The following is a 22,818-nucleotide window of genomic DNA, read 5'->3' on the forward strand; positions in this document are numbered from 1 at the left end:
CTGCCTTGGAGGGGGTTAGGTCAGCCCTCTCCAAGAAGCCGAGACTTGGAGGAAGAGGAAAAGAAAATCCGGGAATCAGTGTTATGGGCAGAGCAAACAGCACATACAAAGGCCCCGAGGCAGGAATGATCTTGGCATGTTTGGAGAGTAGCAAGAAGGCCAGTGTGGGGCTGCAGCAGAGGGAGGGAGGGTAAGTGGTAGGAGATGAGATCTGAAAGGGAAAAAGGTCTGATCATGTAGGGTTACATGTTAAAAGTTTGAGTTTTAGTTGCGTTGGGAGGCCATTGGTTGTGTGGGTTGGGTTTCAGCAGAGGAATGACATAGTTCTGTTTAATTCAGGTTTCGAGATCACCCCAGGCTGCTGTGAGTGCTGGACGGGGATCAATGTGAAAGCAGGGTGTGGTGGGAAAAAAAATGATAACCCCAAAATGTCCACGGGTTAATCTCTGGAACCTGTGAGTTTGTTAGGATACACAGCAAGGGGAATTAAGGATGCTAATCAGCTGCTTTTAAAATAAGATTAGCCTGGATTACTTGGGTCGGCCCAGTGTAATCACAAGGGTCCTTAAATGGAGAAGAGGAAGTCAGAGGAGTCACAATGGGAAAGATGCCATGTGAAGTAGAGTCCAGTGGTGATTGCTGACTTTGAAGGTGAAAGGAGGCCAGGAGCCGAGGAATGTGGGTATCATCTACAAGGTGGAGAAGGCAAGGAAATGGATTCTCCCTGGGAAGCTGCAGGAAGGAATACAACCCTCCTGGAATCTTGATTTTGGCTCAGTGAGACCTGTTTCAGACTTCTGACCTCCCAAATGGTAAGGCAATAAATGTGGGTTGTTTTCCAGTTACTAAGCTTGTAGTATTTGTTACAGGACCAATCAGCAACCAATACACCAGGGAGACCCATCAGAAGACTATTGTAATCGTTTAGATGAGCTTTGGTAGTGGCTCGAGAAATATTTATTCACCTTGCCTACTAGGTGTTGAGATCTGCGTTAGGCCCTGTGTTGTGCTGGTCCTCAAGCCCCTTGTTACCTCCACAGAGGCAGGATTTGGCCTTTCCTGGGCCCCTGTCAATATATTCACTCTGAAGTACAACCAGTCCTCCTGCGTGGGATTCCGTGTCACCCGGCAGGATCGACACCTCGTGGCAGTGCCAGGAGCAGACAGCTTCGGAAAATTAAATGGCAGGACACCTCACTGAGCCAGTGTCTGACGGTGAGCTGTGCACTCAGACTGGAAGAGGGATGGAGGTTGTGACCATCACAGATTTGACCTGGCCGCTCACCTGAGGTTTGGAACGAGGAATGCAGGGGAGACGCAGATGCCCGACCCACAAAAATGCACAAAGGCAACCCTGTACTTCTTTCTCCTGACACCCGATAAATAAATCTCTATTGGAAGAAATAATAAACAAACAAATCCGTATTGGAAAGGGAATTCCTTCTCTCTGGGACTTCTCCAGAAATGATGGGTGATGCTTGACTAGTTTTTAGGCCTCTTTTTTGCGTGCGTCAAAACTGGAATTCAAAGTACGCGGGTTCAGGGGCCTGTTTTCATAAGGTAACTCTCCAGGCTCAAATAGTCAACATCCACGAGTGTTTTTTGAGGATTGGTAGTAAGCAGTGAAGGTGGATGCTGTCTTAGAATAATTTTTTTTTTCTTTTTGTAATCAGTGGCCCAAAACTGTCTCTTATATTTAGAAGCCTGGATCTAGGGTCACGTATCAAGATACATGCATAATGCTGTTTTGCTGAATGCAGCTGTCTTGGTGTAGGCCAGAGATAATTTGCTGATCCAGGAGCTGAGGCCAGCGATTTTATGTCTGCATCTGCTTCTGCCCATAACTTGCGGCCAAAGATAGGGCAACTTCAAGGGCTGTAGCCGTATCAGCCTTAGCAATGCACGGGGCAGTGGGACAGGGACATTTGCTCCCTGAGGCCTCCCCTCTCGGGTACAGCCAGCGGTCCCTCCCGCCAAGTGACAGCGTAACACTGTTCATGCCTGTCTTAGCATCCTAATGTTTTCTTCTAATTATCGTACATGTGCCTGCCCCCCACTGTGAACCCTTCCCAGGGATCTCTTTTTATCATACTGGAATCTCCAAAGCCTCACCCGTGGGTGAACAGGTGCTCTGTAAATAGCCATCGGACAAGGGAGTGGATGAGAGTGACAACAGAGTGGGGAAATTGTCTGAAAAGCTATTACATCACTTTTGGCCTGTTTGTGGCAGGCATAGTAAGAGGCAGCATGCCTAATACAGACAGTGGTTGTTTTTTCTGCTTAGCCTCTGTCTCTCCTTCTTCTGGTAAAAGCACTTTGGTTTTCCTTTGGGAAACCATCCTTTTCCTCCACCCTCGACCCATAAAGTTTGGGTGGATCTGACTTCACCTTCAGTTACACTGGCTGAACCGTGAGCCAGGTGCAGCCAATGAGGGTGCCATACACCCCTGGCCACGGATTCAATTTGTGTTGGGAGGGTGACCACGCCTGTTCGTTAATGGCTGGTATCCAGACTGATGGACTGGTTCTGGTTCTGAATCAATTTTGCATTATTATTATTACTATTATTTTTAACGTTTATTTTTGAGACAGAGAGAGACAGAGCATGAACGGGGGAGGGTCAGAGAGAGAGAGGGAGACACAGAATCTGAAACGGGCTCCAGGCTCCGAGCCGTCAGCACAGAGCCCGACGCGGGGCTCGAACTCACGGACCATGAGATCGTGACCTGAGCCGAAGTCGGACGCTTAACCGACCAAGCCACCCAGGTGCCCCTTACATTATTTTGAATTGAACGTTTTCCCCCCTGTAGCTGTTAGGGGACAGACACACCATTTCTACAGGCATTGCTAAGCAGATAGGAGAAGCCTGAAGCTGCTGACAGCCAGCATGCTGCTATGAAACCAAAATGAACTCAGGAAGTTGAAGCTGAGAGACCAGTAGAAGTTCTTAGTGCTGAGCACCAAGATCCAGCCATGCCTGAAGCTATTTCTGGAATTTGCAGTTAGTTAGAGGAACCAGTAAACTCCACTCTTTGCTCTAGCCATTTTTTTTTTTTTTTTTTTGGTCACTGTCTTGCCGAAAGTGTACCCTGGCTGATTGATGCACTTGGTCAATCCTTTTTTTTTTTTTTTTTTTTTTTTTTCCAACGTTTATTTATTTCTGGGAGAGAGAGAGAGACAGAGCATGAATGGGGGAGGGGCAGAGAGAGAGGGAGACACAGAATCGGAAACAGGCTCCAGGCTCTGAGCCATCAGCCCAGAGCCCGACGCGGGGCTCGAACTCACGGACCGCGAGATCGTGACCTGGCTGAAGTCGGACGCTTAACCGACTGCGCCACCCAGGCGCCCCTGGTCAATCCTTTTTCTAGCTGTTTTTTTTTTTTTAATTAAAAACAATTTTTTTTTAATGTTTATGTATTTTTTTTTGTGGGAGAGACACACAGCGTGAGTGGGGGAGAGGCAGAGAGAGAGGGAGGCACAGAATCCAGAACAGGCTCCAGGCTCTGAGCTGTCAGACAGAGCCCGATGCGGGGCTCAAAGTCACAGACTTCGAGATCATGACCTGAGCGGAAGTCGGACACTTTACCGACTGAACCACCCAGGCGCCCCTCTGACTGCTTTTTGGAGTGGAACAAGGATGATCTCAGCCTTGCAGGAAGCCCTGGAGGAGAACGTCATCCCAATTTATCAATATGAAAGCTCTCTGCCAGGTCCCAAGGCCCAGCAAAACTCAGACCCCCTCTGGAGCCCAGGGACCTTATTTAGTGACTTCAGTGTCTAACATTTTCAATGCCTCCTGGAAGGGCATTTCAGGCCTAAGTTAGTTCTAGGTTGACACCTCTCCAGCCCCATCCCCGGCCTCTCTCTGTCTTCCCTACAGGCTTAGACTGGGATCCAGGAGCCCATTCCCTCTAGAAGGTTGGGAACCCCGAGAAAACACAACTTTATACACCATGGAAAACAGGCTTACTTAAAACCATTTTTATTCTGCCTCTCAGCAACACTTTTCATTTGATTTGGGTAAAAGATCAGGGACCCAAACACAAACAAACAAGAAACAAGATGTCTGAAACAGAAATCGGGATCCGATATACTGGAATGACGTTAGGATCTCTGCGTGCCGAGAATTCGTGGCCCTGATTCAGTTTCCTCCTGGGACAAGTGCTGGCTCATGACAGACATCCGGCTGAGATGACAGGTGGAATCTGATGCCCATCAACGTTTATTTTTTGCTGGGGTCCAGGATTTTAACAAATGCCTGAGATTCATAGTAATCTAAGAACACTGCTTTGTATTTGTAAAGCACTTAGAATCTCCCTCCAGGGGCATTCACATCTATTATGGCGATTAATTCTTGTTAACAACACTCTGAGGTATGTAGACAGGTATTCTCATTTCCATTTTCCAGAGAAGAAATTCGAGGCACAGAGAGGCTAAGAAACTTGCCTAAAAATCAGCTTGCATAGCCTGTGAGTGGCAAAAAAGGCCTTGAGACACAGGTGTTTTAATTCTCGGCCTCTTGTTCATTCACTTAGAATAAGCTGCCTTTTCTCTTGCTTAGGAAAGTTCATTACCACTGTATTTCTGATAGTAGTTCGTGAAGTTACTTTTGCCACATGTACATATCACCTGTTGTGTTAATCCCTTGATATTTTCTTTGAGTCCACTTATTTTTCTTAAGTAAATTTATTTGAATAGAAACAACGTATCACGTCCCTAAGGGGGAAACTGTAAATGGAAGGTAATTAAGAAATACAACGAAAACAGGACTCTGCTATTAAATTCTATCTAGACAGAAGACTTTGAACCTGAGGCCTGCCCTTCCTTTATGAAGAAGGGAAAAGAGCCAAAGTAACAGAAAAGGTGTTAAGGACCCGTGAGCACTAAACAGAAGCTTTCTCTTTGCTGTAATCGGCATTGAGAAAGAATAGAAAAGGGGAAACATGCTTTGTGATTGGCATCACTTAATGTTGTGTCTATAAACAACTTAAAAATGATCTTTGTGTACCGCCAGTGGTTTGCCCTGCATCTGAGAAACGCTGGGTTGGCAAGTTCTGGCAGGCAGCATAATGGCATCATTAAGCCAGTACACTCACACCTGAAGGGGTTACGTTTGACAGAAAAGAAATACAGTGGGTGGTGTTTTCAGGTAGGCATCCAGGAAAATCAAAGATCTTGCCTGAGACTTGCTAAAAAAGAGTGGGGGGCGGGGATGGTTTGAAAAAAGCACATTCCGTAAACAGCCGGTTTATCCCCAAAACTGGGATGGGGAAGGTGCTCCTGTACCTAGAATTGATCACTAAGTACAGTCTCAGAGTCTTGAAGTGAAAAGTGAGGTGAGCAGCGGTGGATACAAGCAAGGGAGAGGACCATCGGAAGATTGAGGTCAGGACAAAAGGCCAGAAAGACCCTTCATTTGTTTTCTTTGGTGCGTGATGTGGGTACTCTGGGGGCTGTGGCAGGGAGCAACTGATGGAGTGGGACCCACTAGCTATGACATGTAAAATTAAAAGGGGACAAAAAGCACAGATTCAGCTCCATTGTCAACTTTAAACATGCTGCAAATGTTTGCCCTCGACTTGGCGGATGCCAACTTCTAGGACCTCCCTCTCCCTCCACATGTAGACCCCCAGCCCCCATGTAGAAGTACTGAGATTTCCTGAGGCTCATCTCTGCAGAAGAGGCATGGACACAGAGGCCTTCACTAAACTCAGACAGTGACACTTGAGTTTTTCTTTTTGTTTAAAAAAAAAAAAAATCTGTGATGGCTGATCTGTCTGTGCTGCTTGGTTTTCCTTAATTTTGGACTTTTTTTTCCTTCCTTTCTTTCCTTTTTTTTTCTTTTTTTTTTTCTTTTTTAAGATCATTTGCCAGGGACCTGCCTCTGGAGAGTCCTGGAGGAAAAGATCTCACAGTCTGAAGTCAAGGGTCCATTCCTCAGAAACTCCGGTGGGGTGTGTGTGGATGAGGTCCGTCCTCCATGCTCGCGGCTGACTGCTGGCCGCTCAGGCTCTGTGGGGTACACACAGACAGTGAGAAAGAGTGAGAGAGAGAGAGCAGGCCTGGGCCTTCTCCACCCAAGGGCTTCCGTTCTCTGTAGGGATCAGCCTTGATTAAACAAGTGCAGACCTGGGCCAGCATATCTGCATAAGCACTGGCTTCCTTTGGAGAAATGTCACATCTGAAACATATTTGATTTTACACTTGGCCCACGTCCAACAACAACAACAACAACAACAACAACAACAACCACCACCCACAAAAAACAGAAAAAAATCCGACCCACAAATGATACAGATGCAGCAAACTGCTTTGTGAGCATTTCTGAACCTCATTCTCCTCCTAAAAGGTTAGCAGTACTGTTTAGCATTTTGTGTGCATCTTCCAGGTGATTTTCTCTACATTTAAATCTGTAAGTATGCACTTAGAAATTCATCTTGTGTGTGTTTATATACATGGGATAATGATATATCTATATGTGATACATATGTATCACATATAGATATATCATTATCCCATGTATGTATCATATGTTTCGTATGTATCATATATATGTAAGATATGGGTTACACACACACACATATTCATTCATTAATTTACTCAATAAATATTTACATGCCAGGCCCTGCTCTAGGTGTTGGTGATGACAGTGCCCAGCAGTTACATAGTGAGTACCGTGTGTCAGGCATTGTGCTTTACACAATTGAATCTTCCCAGTCCTGTGAGCTAGGTGCTGTTTTATCCCCACTTTACAGATGAGAAAACTGAGGCACAGACTGGTTAAAAGACATGCTCAAGAGCACACAGCTACTTAGAGGCAGAACCTGGATTCAAACCCCAACAGTTTAGCTTCAAAGGAAGAACCGTAAAATGTTATGCTCTATTATTATGGGCAATGACAGAAGTGAAAATGTTTTTGGGGCGCCTGTGTGGCTCAGTTGGTTGAATGTCTTGAGTCTTGATTTCAGATCAGGTCATGATCCCAGGGTCGTGGGATTGGGGCCCCACATTGGGATCTGCCCTGAGTGTGGAGCTTGCTTAGGATTCTCTTTTCTTCTCCCTCTGCCCTTCTCCCCTGCTTGCGCTCTCTCTCTCTCAAATAAAAAAGAATGTTTTTGGAGTCTTCATCCTACTAGGAGGAAATAGACCATAAAAGTGTATGATTATATGCATATTAATATATAAAATGTATAATTTTATGTCAATATAATAAGTTACATATAATTATATATTATACACTCAGTTTTGCAAGGAGTGGTAAGTACTAGGAAGAAAAGTAAAGTTGGAATAAGAGGACCAAGGTAATAAGGGTGGGGCTGTGGGTGCTATTTTAGAGAAGTTGGTCAGGGGTAACCGCTCTGCTAACAGGTGACCAAGCGTCTCAAGGATAGATGGGAACAAGCCACTTGGATATCAGGAGGAAGAAAATTCTGGGTAGAGGGACCAGCAAGTGCAAAGGCCCTGTGGCAGGAGCATACTTGCATTGCTCAAAGAAGAGAGGGGAATTCAGTATAGCTGAAGTGGAGGAGTGAGGGGGCAATGTGCTGGGAGATAAAGAGAGGCAGCAGCGAGATCATGTGGGGCCTTCTAAAGCCATAGTATGGGAGATGGACGATGTATATTTAAACTGTGGTGTGGTATCCCGTCCTATGAATAAACCACTGGGTACTTAATCACTTTCCCACCCATGGCCATTTAGGTTGTTTCATGGTTTCCCAGCTGCGGTGAACATCACTGCACATCCTGGCTGCGTTAGAGTCATCTGGAGAGCCCTAAAACCTATGAATGCTTGGTCCTATCACTGGAGATTCTAATTTAACTGATCCAGGGTAGGCCCTGGGCATTGTTAGTTTTTAAAGCTCCCCAGGTGACGCTAATGTGTAACCAGGGAAGAGAGCTACTGTTTCACGTGCCTATTTGTACACTTATATCTGGGGAGGATACTCAGAAATAGAATTGCTGAGTGGGTGGGCACATGGATTTTCAAGTTTAATAGATGTATTCAAATTGACCTTCCAAAGACTCAGTTTACTCCTCCACCAACAGTGTTGTTTTGTATCCAGTTCTTCATACTCTCACCAACCTTGATATTATCCATCTTTTTAATTGTTTCAATCTGACAGTCAAAAGACCCCAGTATTTTGTTGTTGCTCTGGTCACTGGTTGAACATCTTTTTAACGGCTATTTTGATTTATTTGTCAAAGTCCACAAGTTTATATCCTTTTCAAAGCCACAGTCTTTCCATTGTTGATGATGACTTAGGTGTGATTTGTCTTGACTTCAGCTTATGTGAACCAACAAAGAAAGGCCCTTCTGACCTTTTGGGAATAGGTAATGTTCCCCATTTTTCATAATGGAATCACAAAAATTCTCTGCAGACATGTCTATGGAAACCAATCCCCAGGAAGTTTTACTCCAACCAGTAATATAGAAAAGAAGATGAATTTGCTTTTATGTTTTTGCAAAAAGGCCAACTTTTTGCTTCTTTCCTACCTTGACACATATGCTTATTTCCAATCCTAATGCAATGAAGGATATTTTGAGGCCAGGAAAGGACTCATTCCGGTTTATTTATAAGCCATAAGCTTTACCAGTGCATAATGGCTTAATATTTGCTAACTTTGTGTCTGCTAATGGAAGACACATGGGATCCTTAATCTACTTAGGAGGCCAAGTTCTTCCTGAATGAAAACTTTGGAACATGAAGGCTTTTATTGCTAAGAATGACAAACAAGCAATTTTAATACATGGTAGGGCCCTGTCTGGCTATTTAGATGCCTACACAGCCGTCCAGAGTCATAAATTCAGTGGAGTGGCATTGTACGTGTGAATGAACGTGTGTGTGTGGTGAATGAACCATACATGTTTCTCAAAAAGAAGAAAGCAACTCTTTAAATGGAGCTGGAGATTCTGGCCATCACCCTGTACAATGGTCATGAGGATGGGTGGGTATGTGACTCCTATTCCTTCTGTGTGACTTTGGGGCGTGGTTCCAGTGTTGAACATATGCCATGCCAACTATTTCAGCTGGTGTTCAACCCAAGGAATGTCATCTCTTCCAACACCGGTGGGAACGCTGGGTCTATTGGGCTGACCAGGATACAGGGCGGGTGTGAATCTCTAATAGGGCATCCCCCCACCGTAGATGCTTCCAAGATGAATTTTGATTATACTCAAAGCTCACCTGATGCCCTGATGTTCGAACTTCACCCCTCAGTAAGGTGAGACCTTCCTGAATATCATTTGTCATATTTCTGGTGGGACATTTGTCTGCTTTATACGCAAGCTTTGTCACAGTCAACTGTTTTTGCAGCTAAGGAAATTCCACTGAATTCTGCAGGGCATCAGATATGTGACCATGAGCCTGATCATGAGGAGAGAGGGAAGAACAAACTTGGGAGGTGTGTAAAGTGCACTGGGGAGTAGGGACGAAGCAGCAGATGTGTCTTCGAGATGTAAAAAACATCTTGTTTTGTGGCACATATTCATACACAGGCAAGAGTGTTCTTCCATCAGATGCAAAGCCCTAGAACAGTGTTTCTGCAACTTTGGAATGCTTAGAACTATTTTTGGGGGGATTGCTTATGATAATGCATCTTTCAGGACCACTCAGGGTCTTGATTAGAGGCCACGAATCTGCATTTTCACAAACATCCCAGCTGAATTTGTCACAGGTGACTCCGAGACTTTGAGAAACACGATTGGAATAACCTCACTTTGCTCGAATCCTCAAGGCACCAGCAGAAAGTAAAAGCCTGCAGACAGGTTGATTTAGGCTGGGGACTTGAACGATTCGATTGATAAATAGACTGCAGCAACATTTAAATTTTTCAGCTCTGTGCGATTCATTTCTCCCCTTTCCCTAGCAGCTGGAGAGCAGAGAATTTTCTGACTTTGAGAGCCTGCAAGTTTCTGATTCTGTTTGCACCAGAATAGTTCTCCTTTTTTTTTTTTAATTTTTTTTAATGTTTATTTATTTTTGAGACAGAGAGAGACAGAGCATGAACAGGGGAGGGGCAGAGAGAGAGGGAGACACAGAATCCGAAACAGGCTCCAGGCTCTGAGCTGTCAGCACAGAGCCCGACGCGGGGCTCGAACTCACGGACCGCGAGATCGTGACCTGAGCTGAAGTCGGCCGCCTAACCGATTGAGCCACCCAGGCGCCCCCAGAATAGTTCTCTTCTGAGAGTGCCACATTCTGTCCCAAGCTGTTGAATATTTTAGTGTCAGTGATTCCCAGTTTTTGTGGATTTGATGTCCCAAATCTCTCTTTAACTGCCACATGGCTTACATGGATATCCTATTGAAAGAGACCTTTCTCTGAGTTTGGGTAAAGACTCTTATGACCCAAGTTTATCCACCTGGGATTTCCATCATTTGGGAGGGAAGGGATTGGTTACAATTCTCTCGATAAGGACACGTAGTAATTTTTTAAAAGGTCAGGACTTTGGGATTAGTTTCGGTGTTGTTGATAAGGATAAAGAGTAATTTTTTTTAAAGGCAGGATTTGACAGTTTTTAAACAGACTTGTCTGTTTATTTCAGACAGTTTTTGAATGAGAATCAGAAAAGTCACCTATTCAAGGCTTTTTGTCTCCTATTCAGGCTTGGGCTCCTCTAAAGTCAGACTTCCCCAGAACCCCTCAGTGCTGCCTTGAGGATTGTTACAAAAGAGACTTCCTGTGGGTACTCTCCTTGGCGGTAACTTGACTCCCCTCCGTGGCAATGAATGAGATACGACACGTTTAGGATGATGACTTTGCTGATGTAAATGAAAACTGGCCACTCTGTTAAAGGCCAGCTTCTGTTAGCGCATTCTTCCTTCTGGGTTTGGGAGGGAGGACGTTTGGCAAAGAGGGTTGAGCTGACCACCTGCGTCTAAACCCCAGGGTAGGAATGGGGAGCTGGAAAATGCAGATTCTTGAGCCTCACTTCTGACTTAGCGACTTGGAATCTTTTGAGATGGGGCCCTGATACCAACTTCTTTTAAACTTCCCCAGGTAACTTGCATACAGCTCAAAGTTAGAAACCTCTGTCTTAGTAATTCCACATTGCCACTCAATTCCTCCTAGGGCTGGGAAATTTTATTTCAAAGGATTACTGAGAAATTGGCCCGTTATTGGTCTTAATGGAAGATAGAATTGATTTCATTCTCTAAGGGCTAGTTTCTTTCCTACACACACACACATGCGCGCACACACACACACATGCACACAAAGCCTTTATATTTGAGTTTCTCCCTGGGATTCTAACTCTGGAAGATATTTTTGTTTTCTCTGATAACATGGAGGGAAAGGTATCTGAAAGGAACCTGACCGTACAGATGGGAAGTAATTCTATCCTTACTTTATGGATAGGGAAATTGAGGCTGAGAGAGTAACTTGCCAGGGTGGTCTATGTAGTTGAAGTAGGATTTGTATCCTAGTAAAGCCAGGACCGAAGTCCAGGCTCCAAACACAGTGAAACACTGTTTCTTAGGAACCACTGCTAACAAAATCTCAATCACAAGCATATACGGGTCGATGCTTCATCTCCGGATAGAAATATTTATATTAAGAATGGAGAAAGTCCCCATATGTGAAGACTTCTGTGTCCCTTGTAGGACTGCTTGGATGGTGTCTAATGGGCAAACTGATCTTTGAAAGCCACATTGTCTACCAGAGACTGCAAAGCAGATGATGTCCAGGCTGGAGATGTGGTTTTTGTATGTTTTCTCGTCTTGCTTTGTTTTTGGCCCTCACCGTGTGTTTACATAATGTGAATTGGTTGTCAACATCTAAAAAACAGGAGATTCGAAATGAAAACCTAGCTTTCTAATATCTTTTGAAAAATGGGCTCCACGGGGTCTGCATTCCAAGTGGTAACAATCAGCTGGTCTGTGCTCTCGAACACCACAGTCCCCACCACTCATATTATCCTGTAACTGGGAACATTCATGCGTGTTCCTTGCAGTGCTTCCTGCTTCCTTCCTGCAGTGTTTTGATTTTGCTACCCTTGGTTCTGTCTCATCACAGGTTTTTGTTTGTTTGTTTGTTTGCTTTTTGTTTGCTTTCTGTAGGTTGAAACCTCAGCATACCACCCCCATATAAATCAGCTCTGGAGCTAGCCACAAGTCGAGTGCTATCTCCTGGTTTTGTTACTGAGTATACTAGCTATTGGCTTAGAGGCAGTGTGGCACTGTGGTTAGGAACACAGCTTTCAGGGCACCTGGGTGGCTCAGTCGGTTAAGCATCCGACCTCGGCTTGGGTCATGATCTCACAGTATGTGAGTTTGAGCCCCACACCGGGCTCTGTGCTGACAGTGCAGAGCCTGCTTCGGTTACTCTGTTTCCCTCTCTCTCTGCCCCTCCCCTGTTCACACTTTGTGTCTCTCTCTCAAAAATAAGCAAACGTTTAAAAAGAAAAAAAAGAACACAGCTTTCAGAGCCAGATTATCCCAGGTTAAACCCTGCCTTTATCTCTAAGTAGCTGTGAGACATCAGGCAAGTTATTTCTCTTCTCCGAGTCTCAGTTTTCTTATCTGCAAAGTGGGGAGGTTGCTGTGGGGATTCAACAGGGATTAATTCATGTAAGAGCTTAGACAGTAGCTGGCCTATTAAGTTCTATGTCAGTGTCGGCTGCTATTATTATAACCCAGCTCAACACTGATCTGGGCAGTATGTATTTTCACAAGTTCCCAGGAGTTAGGCCAAGACTTGGCCTTTTTCCCCTGGAACACTGTCCTTTGAAATTAGCTCATGAGTGCAAAGCCATGAGCTCTATTTGGTAGCATCTTAAATTCTGAAGTCCTCTCCCAGCCATGTTGATAACAGCAGTAATAATAGGATTAGTAAATGGTTTGCATTTATATATATACATTTTAATGTTGGGGCACCTGAGTGGCTCAGTCGGTTAAGCATCTGACTTTGGCTCAGGTCATGATCTCACGGTTCGTGGGTTCAAGCCCCACATCAGGCTCTGTGCTGACAGCTCAGAGCCTGTAGCCTGCTTCAGATTCTGTGTCTCTCTCTCTCTGCCCCTCCCCTGCTCACACTCAGTCTCTCTCTCTCTCAAAAATAAATAAAAACTTTAAAAAAATTTAAAAAATGTTTTGATGTTTATTTATTTTTGAAAGAGAGAGAGAGAGAGAGCGTAAGCAGGGGTGGGGCAGAGAAGGAGACAGAGAATCTGAAGGAGGCTCCAGGCTCTGAGCTGTCAGCACAGAGCCCCATGCGGGACTTAAACCCACAAGCTCTGAGATCATGACCTGAGCCAAAGTCGGACGCTCAACTGACTTAGCCACCCAGGCGCCCCTGCATTTATATATATATTTAAGTTTATTTATTTATTTTGAGAGAGAAAGAGAGAACAAGAGAAGGGGAGGGGCAGAGAGAGAGGGAAGAGAATCCCAAGCAGGCTCTGCACTGTTAGTGAGAGCTCGACATGGGGCTCAATCTCACGAGCTGTGAGATCATGACCTGAGCCAAAACCAAGAGATGGACGCTTAACCGACTGAGCCACCCAAGTGCCCCGAATGGTCTGCAGTTTTTGTGCACCAACTAAGGAACAGACATCATGCTATACACATGCTGTGGGTCATCTAATTAACCTTCACAATAGCCTTCTTAAGTGGATTATACTACTATAATCCTCATTTTACAGAAGAAGAAACTGAGGTTAAGCACTTGGTTGACCGTCAGTCTCACAGTAGGTAAGTGGCAGAGGGGGAAACTGTGCCCAGGCAGTCTGTTGCCAAACTGGCACCATTGGCCCCACACCCCACAGCCCCGTACTCACACACGAGCACATTATGCCTTCCTTAAAGGATAAAGTTGGTGTGTGCACATCTATTCTCTACCCATCTTCTTCATAGACCAACACCATCCATTTTCATCTTGCAGGCAAGAAACTTCCTTTGATGTTTTAGTGTCCCTTTTTCCTCTCTTTGGTCAAAGCCATCTATTTCCCCGCCCCCCCGTGACACTTCCTGTTTTCCCATCTTCCCCTCCATTCAGCCGCCCTGATTGTTCCTGGGTCTGGCTCCTCTGATAGGAAGTTGACATGGACTACCCTCTTGACTGCCAAGGTTGGGTTGGCTGGTTTGACAGGCTGATGGGTGTCTGCATCCTCCCTTGCCCACCAGGTGAGCCTTTTCTGAAACCAAGTCAAAGAGGCTGACCTTCTCAGCTTGAGGGACATGGTGTGGGGGGGGGGGTGGCTAACCCCCTGCTCTGGGGGAAGAGCTAGAAGATTTCTCAGAGTCCTTATCTGCCTTGCCAGGAGCTACACAGTGAGGCAGAGATGGATCTGGGCTTGTCATTTCCAGGTCTTGATTGTCCATTGCACGACCTTGCCCCTGTCAAGCCTCTGATGGAAAGTGTCATTGGTTCTAGCAGATGGAGCCCATCTGAGCTGGTTAGAGAAATCAGGATAAATGTGTCCGAATCCAGAGAGAAACAGCAACAGCATCCATCTCTTTGTGAGACGAGAGCACGTTGGCAATACCAAAAATATGTGGCACCCTTCTGCTCTTACAGTAAGAACAGGTCGGCTAGTTGAGTCAAAATCATGAAATCATTCAGCAGATCAGATGGTAAGGCAGGGGAAGGGACTGAGGCAGTGAAAATCCATGTAGGATTCTCCGGTCTTCCTCTCTCGTCTCTCAGAGACGGGAAAACTATGGCCCATGGGCCAGATACCAATTTTTGTAAATAAAGTTTTATTGAACACAGCCATACTCATTCATTTGCATATTGTATATGGCTGCTTTTGTGCTGCAGTGGCAGTTAAGTAGTCACGACTGAGATGGTGACAGAGGCCTACAATATCTACCCTCTGGCCCTTTATGGAAAAGTTTTGTTGACCCCTGTTCTACACAGAGCCGCTAGAAGATGGTGGAGTTTTGGATAGCCTGGACACTGAGTGACTGAGCAGAGGAGAGACTGTCCACAAAACGACATGGTGTGTATACCACCCGTGAAATGAAAACGAAAACTCTTTTTCTTTGGCATCGTTTGCTACCAGAACATAACCTAACCTGTCCTAACAGATTCCAACGGGCGTTCGGGAGAAGGCATTTTACACTGGGGCAGATTCAGAGAGCCTACTTACTTCCTTGTGAAGTGAACTGCACAAGAAATACCGATGATCAGAAGGCCAATAATGATGGAGGCGATGGCCACCCACTTGGCATTCCTCCCAAGCCGCTTGGATCCTTCGATGTCTCCATCGTTGTAGCTGTTCAGAGACTGGGGGACACAAGGGAAGAGCTGGTGATGACAGACAACCCACAAGGAAAGACCTGTGTTTCTCAGGCTGATCTGATCATCACCTCCTCCAGGAAGCCCTCCCTGGGCTGACTGACTTCCCCTTGCTGATTATTTTCATCTTAGCATTTACCATAGCACATTAAAATGATTGATTGGGCCTCTCCTGTTAGAGTAGAAGTGCTATGTGGGCAGGGACCACTATCTGGTGTTCAGCACAGTGTACCAGTGCCTGGTGCCATATTTGTCCTGTAGAACATTCTTGATAAATATTTGTCTAATGTACAGGTATGCATGTCTCGTCCAACAGAATGGGGTTTGCAAACTCTGGCCCATGGGCCAAGTCCAGCCTACTGTTGCTTTTTTAATGCTTATTTTTAAGAGAGAGAGACAGAGCATGAGCAGAGGAGGGGCAGAGAGAGAGGAAGACCCAGAATCCGAAGCAGGCTCCAGACTCTGAGCTGTTTGCACAGAGCCTGACACAGGGCTCAAACTCATGAACTTTGAGATCATGACCTGAGCCGAAGTCAGACACTTAACCGACTGAGCCACCCATGTGCCCCCAGTCTGCTGATTTTTTATAAATTAAGTTTGTTGGGCACACGGCCACATTCATTTGTTTTCTACACTCACTTGTTTTACTATACACTCATTTGTTTATCTGTGGCTGCTTTTATGCTACGACAGAGTTGGGTAGTGGATCAGAGACCATACTTACTGTTTGGTCCATTACAGAAAAAGTTCACCTCTCCTGCACTAGAAGTTCAATCCATGAGGTCAGGGATCTTGGCTGAACTGTTCACCTCTATCCCCAAGCCAAGCTGTCATTCAACTGGTACCTACTCATATGGCTTTCCCAGCTGGTAAAATACTGAACTACTTCTGGTTGGCTGGTAAATAGCAGTTACCCCTCCCCTCCTGGCCCCCCAGCCATCGTGCGTGGCCCTCACACCTTTGACTCCCCACAGACTTCCCCATGATCCAGCAACTTCAGGGTTACCAGTTGGCCCCATCCTGGTTGAATATTTAGTTGCGTATTTAAATACTTGCTGAATATTTTAAATATCACCTTAGTTGCTAGTACTTTGAGCAGTGTCTGGTACATGGTAGGAGTTCAAGAAATAGGTATTGGCTAGTGGGTGAGAGATGTATATCCATTTCCCTGCAGACTATGAGTTCGTTGGAGGGCAAAGTGGAGGTGCTCAGAGAATATTTGCTGCTGGGCTGATGGCCAGGGCAGCTGAACAGTCCTCTAATAAACCCTCCTTATCATAACTCCTACTGCTGACAATCCCCTCAAAAGTTCTGCTGCAGCTCAAAGAAGTCTGGAAATAAGTATTCATGAGTTACAGACGGAGGTTGATCAGTGTGGTGAATTGCAGATTTCAGTAGAAACCTCTGTTCTTCATCCCAAAATCGCCGCACTTCAGTGATAGATTGTTCCTCTTCTTGGACTTTTAAGGGGGATGAAGCACATGTAGACAATTACAAGCCAGGGAAACACCCAGTAGAACACCGAGCTTTCCACTTCCAGAACCTTGCATTAATTCTTGGATTGTGGCCACCTTAGCAACAAGTTGGGGGCCTCAGCAGTGAAGGGGGCCTCGGCAGTGATGGGGCTTGCTCAAAAGACTGGTGTGAAGGGGAAGGCAGGAACCTGCAATGATATCCGGAACTTCCAACAGCATGAGCACCGGAATTCTGGAGTGCTCAACCCTGAGTATTTACTACGAACATGTGGCTAGTAATTTTTGTTTGTTTTATTATTAGTTTTAATATTTATATATTTTTGAGAGAGAGAGAGACAGACAGACAGAGTGTGAGGAGGGGAAGGGCAGAGAGAGAGGGAGACACAGAATCCGAAGCAGGCTCCGGGCTCTGAGCTGCCAGCACAGAGCCCGACACGGGACTCAAACCCGTGAGCCATGAGATCGTGACCTGAGCTGAAGTCGGATGCTTAACCAACTGAGCCGTCCAGGTGCCCCTCTTTGTTTTAAAAACAGATAGATGTCCTGAAAAGATTCAGATTTAATTGGTATGGGGACCAAATACCAGTTTTCTAAAAAAAAAAAAAAAAAAAAAAAAAAAGAAAAAAAAATTGGTAAAATACATATAACATAAAATTTACCATTTTAACTATTTTTAAGTGTGGGTTCAGTTGCATTAAGTGGCAGTCACTGAAGTGGTTTTGTGACCATCACCACCATCCATCATCCCAAACTGAAATTCTGTACCCATTAAACCCTCCGTTCTTCCACCCCCAGCCCCTCCCCTGGCAACTGCCATTCTGCTCGCTGTCTTTATGGATTGGACCACTCTAGGTACCTCACATAAGTGGAATCATACAGTATTTGTCCTTCTGTGCCTGGCTTATTTCATTAAGCAGTGTCCTCAAGGTTCAGCCCTGTTGTAGCATGGGCTAGAATCCCCTTCCTTTTTAAGGCTGAATAACATTCCACTGTCTGTATAATATCACATCTTGTTCATTTATTCATGTGTCAGTGGACAGCAACTTGGGCTGTTGCTGCAGAATTTTTTTTTAAGATTCTTAGAATTGAAAACCTTTGGTCTAGGCAGCTGTCCTTAATGCCCTACAAGGTCAAGGTGCCCACTACCTTACGATTTATCCCAGGGGCACCTGGGTGGCTCAGTTGGTTGAGCGTCCAGCTTTGGCTCAGGTCATGGTCTCACAGTTCATGAGTTCTAGACCTGCACTGTGCTGTCTGTTATCAGTGCAGAGCCTGCTTCAGAGCCTCTCTCCCATTCTCTCTCTGTCCTCCCCTGCTCACACTCTCTCTCTCAAAAATAAACATAAAAAAAAAAAGATTTATCCCAAGGAAGCATGTAATAGAGCATGGGCTCTAAATCCAGAGAGAGCTGAGTTCAAATTCCATGTGTTAGTCGCTGTGAGACTTAGAGGAAGTTATCAACCTTTCTAAGGTTGATACATCTGTATGGTTCTCATCTGTAAATTGGGGGCAATGGTAATAGCATCTCCTTCACAGTAGAGGAGCCAACGACTTAATAGTAGTAGTTAGCATTGCCCCAGCACATAGTATATACTCAATAAATGTTAGCTTTTACTGTGAATTGCCACTGTCTATCTTGTTCTTCCTCCAGCACTAAGATCTTTGGGGTACAGTAGAATCATCTGGGGTACTTATCAGAATTATAGATGATCAGGGTCTGCCTCTTGCTGGAGCAGAATCTCTGAGGACCTAGGTTTGAGGAACTTTGGGTTTTTTTTTTTTTGTTGTTGTTTATTTATTTTTTGAGAGAGAGAGAGCAGAAGAGGGGCAGATAGAGAAGAAAGCAAGAATCCCAAGGAGGCTGTGCACCATCTGTGCAGAGCCTGATGTGGGGCTCAGAGTCACAAACCATGAGATCATGGCCTGAGCCGAAATCAAGAGTTGGATGCTTAACCGACTGAGCCACCCAGGCACCCCAGGAACTTTGTTTTATAGTCTTCAGATCAAAGTCAATGTGTAGAATGTTAGACCCCACAATCCAGTTCATTTTTTTAAAATTATGTTTTTTTGCAATCCAGTGTAAAATTACGCACATTCAAAATGCTCTTAAATTGATCATTATCCTGTTGTGTTGCTTTGGAAAACCGAGTTCTGAGATGCACTTAGTTAGGGCAACACACTGGTGTTGATGTAATCAGAGGGAAAATATAGGGAGACTCCTCCCTCCCCGAATATTGTCAACTCCTGGCTGTTTGGATGAAAACACCAGTTCCATGTTCTCAAGTGGGAAGAACAGTAAGCCTGTGCCATACTGAGGGGTACATCTATATCTGTGCATTGCCCCTGAGCAATGGAAGCTTCCCGAGCCACGTGAGTTGTTTGCTACAGGTCAGCAGAGCCAGGCTGGTGACCTGGCCGAGGGAGATTTGGGTGCAAGCCATGAGTGAGTCTTGTTCAACCTTCATCACCTGCTGCCACTCTGGCATCTTGTATGTGACCCTCCTCTCTGCAAACCACCATGTTGCCGGGGCTCCTAAGGGAGGTGCTGAGTCGTCTAGAATTGAGGCCTTGGTTGGCTTGAAAGACAGATGAAAGCCTCTCTCAGTATTAGCTATGGATTCTCCTTCCACTGCCCCCCCCTCCCCACCCCCACCATGAGTTCTCTTATGAATCTGTTTCCTCCTCTGGTCCTTGAGGAAGGGGCTGTCTATGGCATATCTGCTGGGTAAATGTTAGGATATGGAGAGATGAGCGTGGCAGCTTTAGAACTCCCAGATTTCACTCTGAAGGACCTCACTGGTTGGGAATCTTGGGGTTCAAGGTGGAGATCTAATAATGAAGCGAGAAGGAATTAGTTCCTCCCTCCCCCATTCATTGGCTGTCATTCTTTGTGTCTCCCAATTTGGAATTGCATACTAAGGGTCTCCTGGCAGATGCTATGGACTGAAGAGGTGGAGATGGGTTGTAGAGAAAATGCATGGTTTATAAATCTTTTTCTGAAAAGCTTAGAAAGCAAACTATCCCATCTGCTGTGGAAGAACTAGAAAGAAACAGGGGATGACTTAGATACTTAACATTTATATGATCTTATTAGTTCCTTTACAGATTACAAATGTAATTTGTGAACACGTAAAGCATTCAAATGCTACAGAAACAGCCAGTAAATAGTAAGTTCTTTTCCTCATCCTGTTTCCCAGGGATAACCATTGTTTGCAGTCTGGTGCATTTACTTCTAGATCCACCGCCTTCCCCCCCCCCCCCCCCCCCCCCGCCCCTCGCTCAGCCCACCTCCCACCCCCTGCCCACGAATAATATGAAAGGAAAGCTAACACTTTCTCTTGCTTCCATTATGACTAAGTACCTCGTGTCTATCAGTCAAGATAAAGAAATAGCAATTGGTACCCTGAGATAAACCAAGAATACAGGGTCAGTTTGTTGAGCCTACATCCCTCCAATATTGAAACCTTGAGTATTTCCCATAAATCTTGGCAAAGACAACTTCATCTCCGTCTTTTGCGATATTGGTGCCCAAATGGAGGTCACACTTTTGTGGATATTGTAATCTCTTGAGAAAGATACTATTTTGCTTTGTTTATTTGTTTATTTTTAAATCGTGAACAGATTATTGTAAAACTTGGTTACCTTGGCAGTTTCACAGTTGTTTTCTTTAAATACTTGTGCTTTTTATTGGGCTAGCTGGTCCTTTTGAAGGTGGACTCCGTTGCATTTCTTTCCAAGTGAATTTTTTTCTTTTCTAAATGTTTTGGCCTCTGAGTCTTTCTTTGACAAAATAATAATGATAACAGGTAACACTGATTGAGCATTTATATGTGCTAGGCACTGTGTTAAGTATTTTTCTAGGATTATCTCATTTGTCCTCATAACAGGCCTGTGAGGTAGATGCTTTATTGTTTCCATATTACTAATGGGAAAGTTGAGGCGCAGAGAAGTTAAAGTGATTTGCCCAGAGTCACACAGTTAGTTTGGTAAAGTGTGGATGTGTGTATGTGAATGTTTGTTTGGTCAAATGTAGTTCTTCTTGATGAATTTTATGCTTCTATCATTAGTCCAGTTTTCTATTAGTTTGTCTTTTTCTTATTGATTTGTGGGAACTTTTTACATATTGTAGATCCACATTGTGCAATAGGAATATAATGGGAGCCTCATATGTAATTTTAAATTTTCTAGTTGCCACATTAAAAAAATAAGAATAAATTGGTGAAATTAACTTTAATAATGTACATAAAAGTCTGTGTGTACACACACACACACACACACACACACTCTCTTAGAGTTTGTCTGTTTGTTTTCTCTTTATTCCAAAAATATGAATAATATTATACTATCCTGTTCTGCAACTTGCATTTTCCCACTAATATAGGGTGTGCACCTTTCCAAGCTAGTGCTTCTGGGTCTGTCTCATTCTTGTTTTCTTTCTCCAGGCATGATTTAAAAATAGTGAGTTATATTGATGGATTTCCTAATGTTGCATTATCCTTACATCCTTGGGGGGGAATATCTTAATTTGTCACGGCACTTTTTGTTGTTGTTTTTAGGTAACTTTTTGTTTTCAAATAGCTTCAAACTTACAGAAAAATTGTCAGCGTAGTTGTCTCATTCTTTTTAGTGACTTTGTCACTTACATGGTTGCACCTCACCCATAGACATTTCAGTTAGAGGTTGTTGCAATTACTTAATATGCTTCAGTAGACATCCTTATTCGTAGAGTTTTGTGCGCGTTTGAGCCTCTCCTTAGTTAGGATGGATTCCTAGGAATGGAACTGCTGAATCAAAAGGTAGCTGTGGTTACATTTGGAGAGACAGTCAAATTGCCTTGCAAAAAAAAGGCTAGACAAATTTACACCACCACTAACAGTATTTAAGTGCACTGTTCCTCACATCCTTGCCAACATTGTTTATCTTTTTTTTTTTTTTTTGCCACTCTGATAGGTGAAAAAGAATCTCAAAATAACATTTCTTTGGTTTAATGGTGAGGTAGAGCTATCTTTATGTCCTTCAGACCTCTGCTCAAATGTCACCTTCTTAGAGAAACTTTCTAAGAACAGTGTATTAAAACCCTCTCTGGTGGGGCACCTGGGTGGCTCAGCCGATTAAGTGCCCAACTCTTGACTTTGGCTCAGGTTGTGATCTCATGGTTTGTGAGTTTGAGCCCTGCATCACGCTCTGCGCTGATGGTGCAGAGCCTGCTTGGATTCTCTCTCTGCCTCTCTTTTTCTCTCTCAAAATAAATAAACTTAAAAAAAATCGTTAAAAAAAGAACCTCTCTCTGGTGACCAATACAGTGCCTGAAACATAGGAGATCAATAAATACTTGTTATATGAATAAATATTTATTGGTCACCTGTATTTATTCTTGATGAATTTTGTACTTATATCCTTTATCCAGTTTTCTATTGGTTTGTCTTTTGCTTATTGATTTGTGAGAACTTTTTATATATTACAGATCACCACTGTGCAATAGAAATATAATGGGAGCCATATATGTAACTTAGAATTTTCTAGTAGCCACATTAAAAAATTAAAAATAAATAGGTGAAGTTAATAATATATATTTGATTTAACCCAACACATCCAAAATAATATCATTAAAAGCTTTGGTGCCCCATATTTCAAATACTCTATAGTCACATGTGGCTAATGGCAACTGTACTGAATAGCACAGCAGATGATATACCTTAACCTGTTACATATATTGCAAAATTTTCCCCCAGTTTCTTCCAGTCCATTTTTCCCCAAATTATAACTTCTATTTTGATATAGATTGAAGCTCATAAGAAGTTGCGAACTATAGATAGTACCAAGAGTTCTCAAAATGCTTCACCAAGCTTCTCCTAATGATGATATCTTACGTAACCATAGCACTTTGTTAAAACCAGGAAACTGACATTGGCATGATACTATTAACTGAGATGTTTTTGTTTGTTTTGGTTCGTTGTTTTGTTGTTTTTGTTGTTTTGCTCTATGTATAGTTCTGTGAAGTTTTGTCTCACGTAGATTGGAGTGTCCACACTCAAAGAAATTCTCTCATATTACATCCTTCCCCTGTGTCTGTGTCTGTTGTCTTCTAACTTGTGTATGTGGTG

The 22,818-nt window shown here is 44.0% G+C and overlaps 1 protein-coding gene across 1 annotated transcript in view; it reads right to left on the minus strand.

Moving 5' to 3' along the window:
* Positions 1-3,966: 3,966 nt before the first annotated feature.
* Positions 3,967-22,818, minus strand: part of TMEM233 (transmembrane protein 233) — a 38,257-nt gene continuing 19,405 nt past the window's right edge. The window contains exons 2-3 of the mRNA XM_030336618.1: positions 15,091-15,227; positions 3,967-6,012 (exon numbers count right to left, since the gene is read on the minus strand). Coding sequence (XP_030192478.1) covers positions 6,006-6,012; positions 15,091-15,227 — 144 coding nt within the window. The 3' untranslated portion in view covers positions 3,967-6,005. The remainder of the gene's footprint in view (positions 6,013-15,090; positions 15,228-22,818) is intronic.

This window comes from Lynx canadensis, chromosome D3 (assembly GCF_007474595.2).
Source record: "Lynx canadensis isolate LIC74 chromosome D3, mLynCan4.pri.v2, whole genome shotgun sequence".
Taxonomy (NCBI): domain Eukaryota; kingdom Metazoa; phylum Chordata; class Mammalia; order Carnivora; family Felidae; genus Lynx; species Lynx canadensis.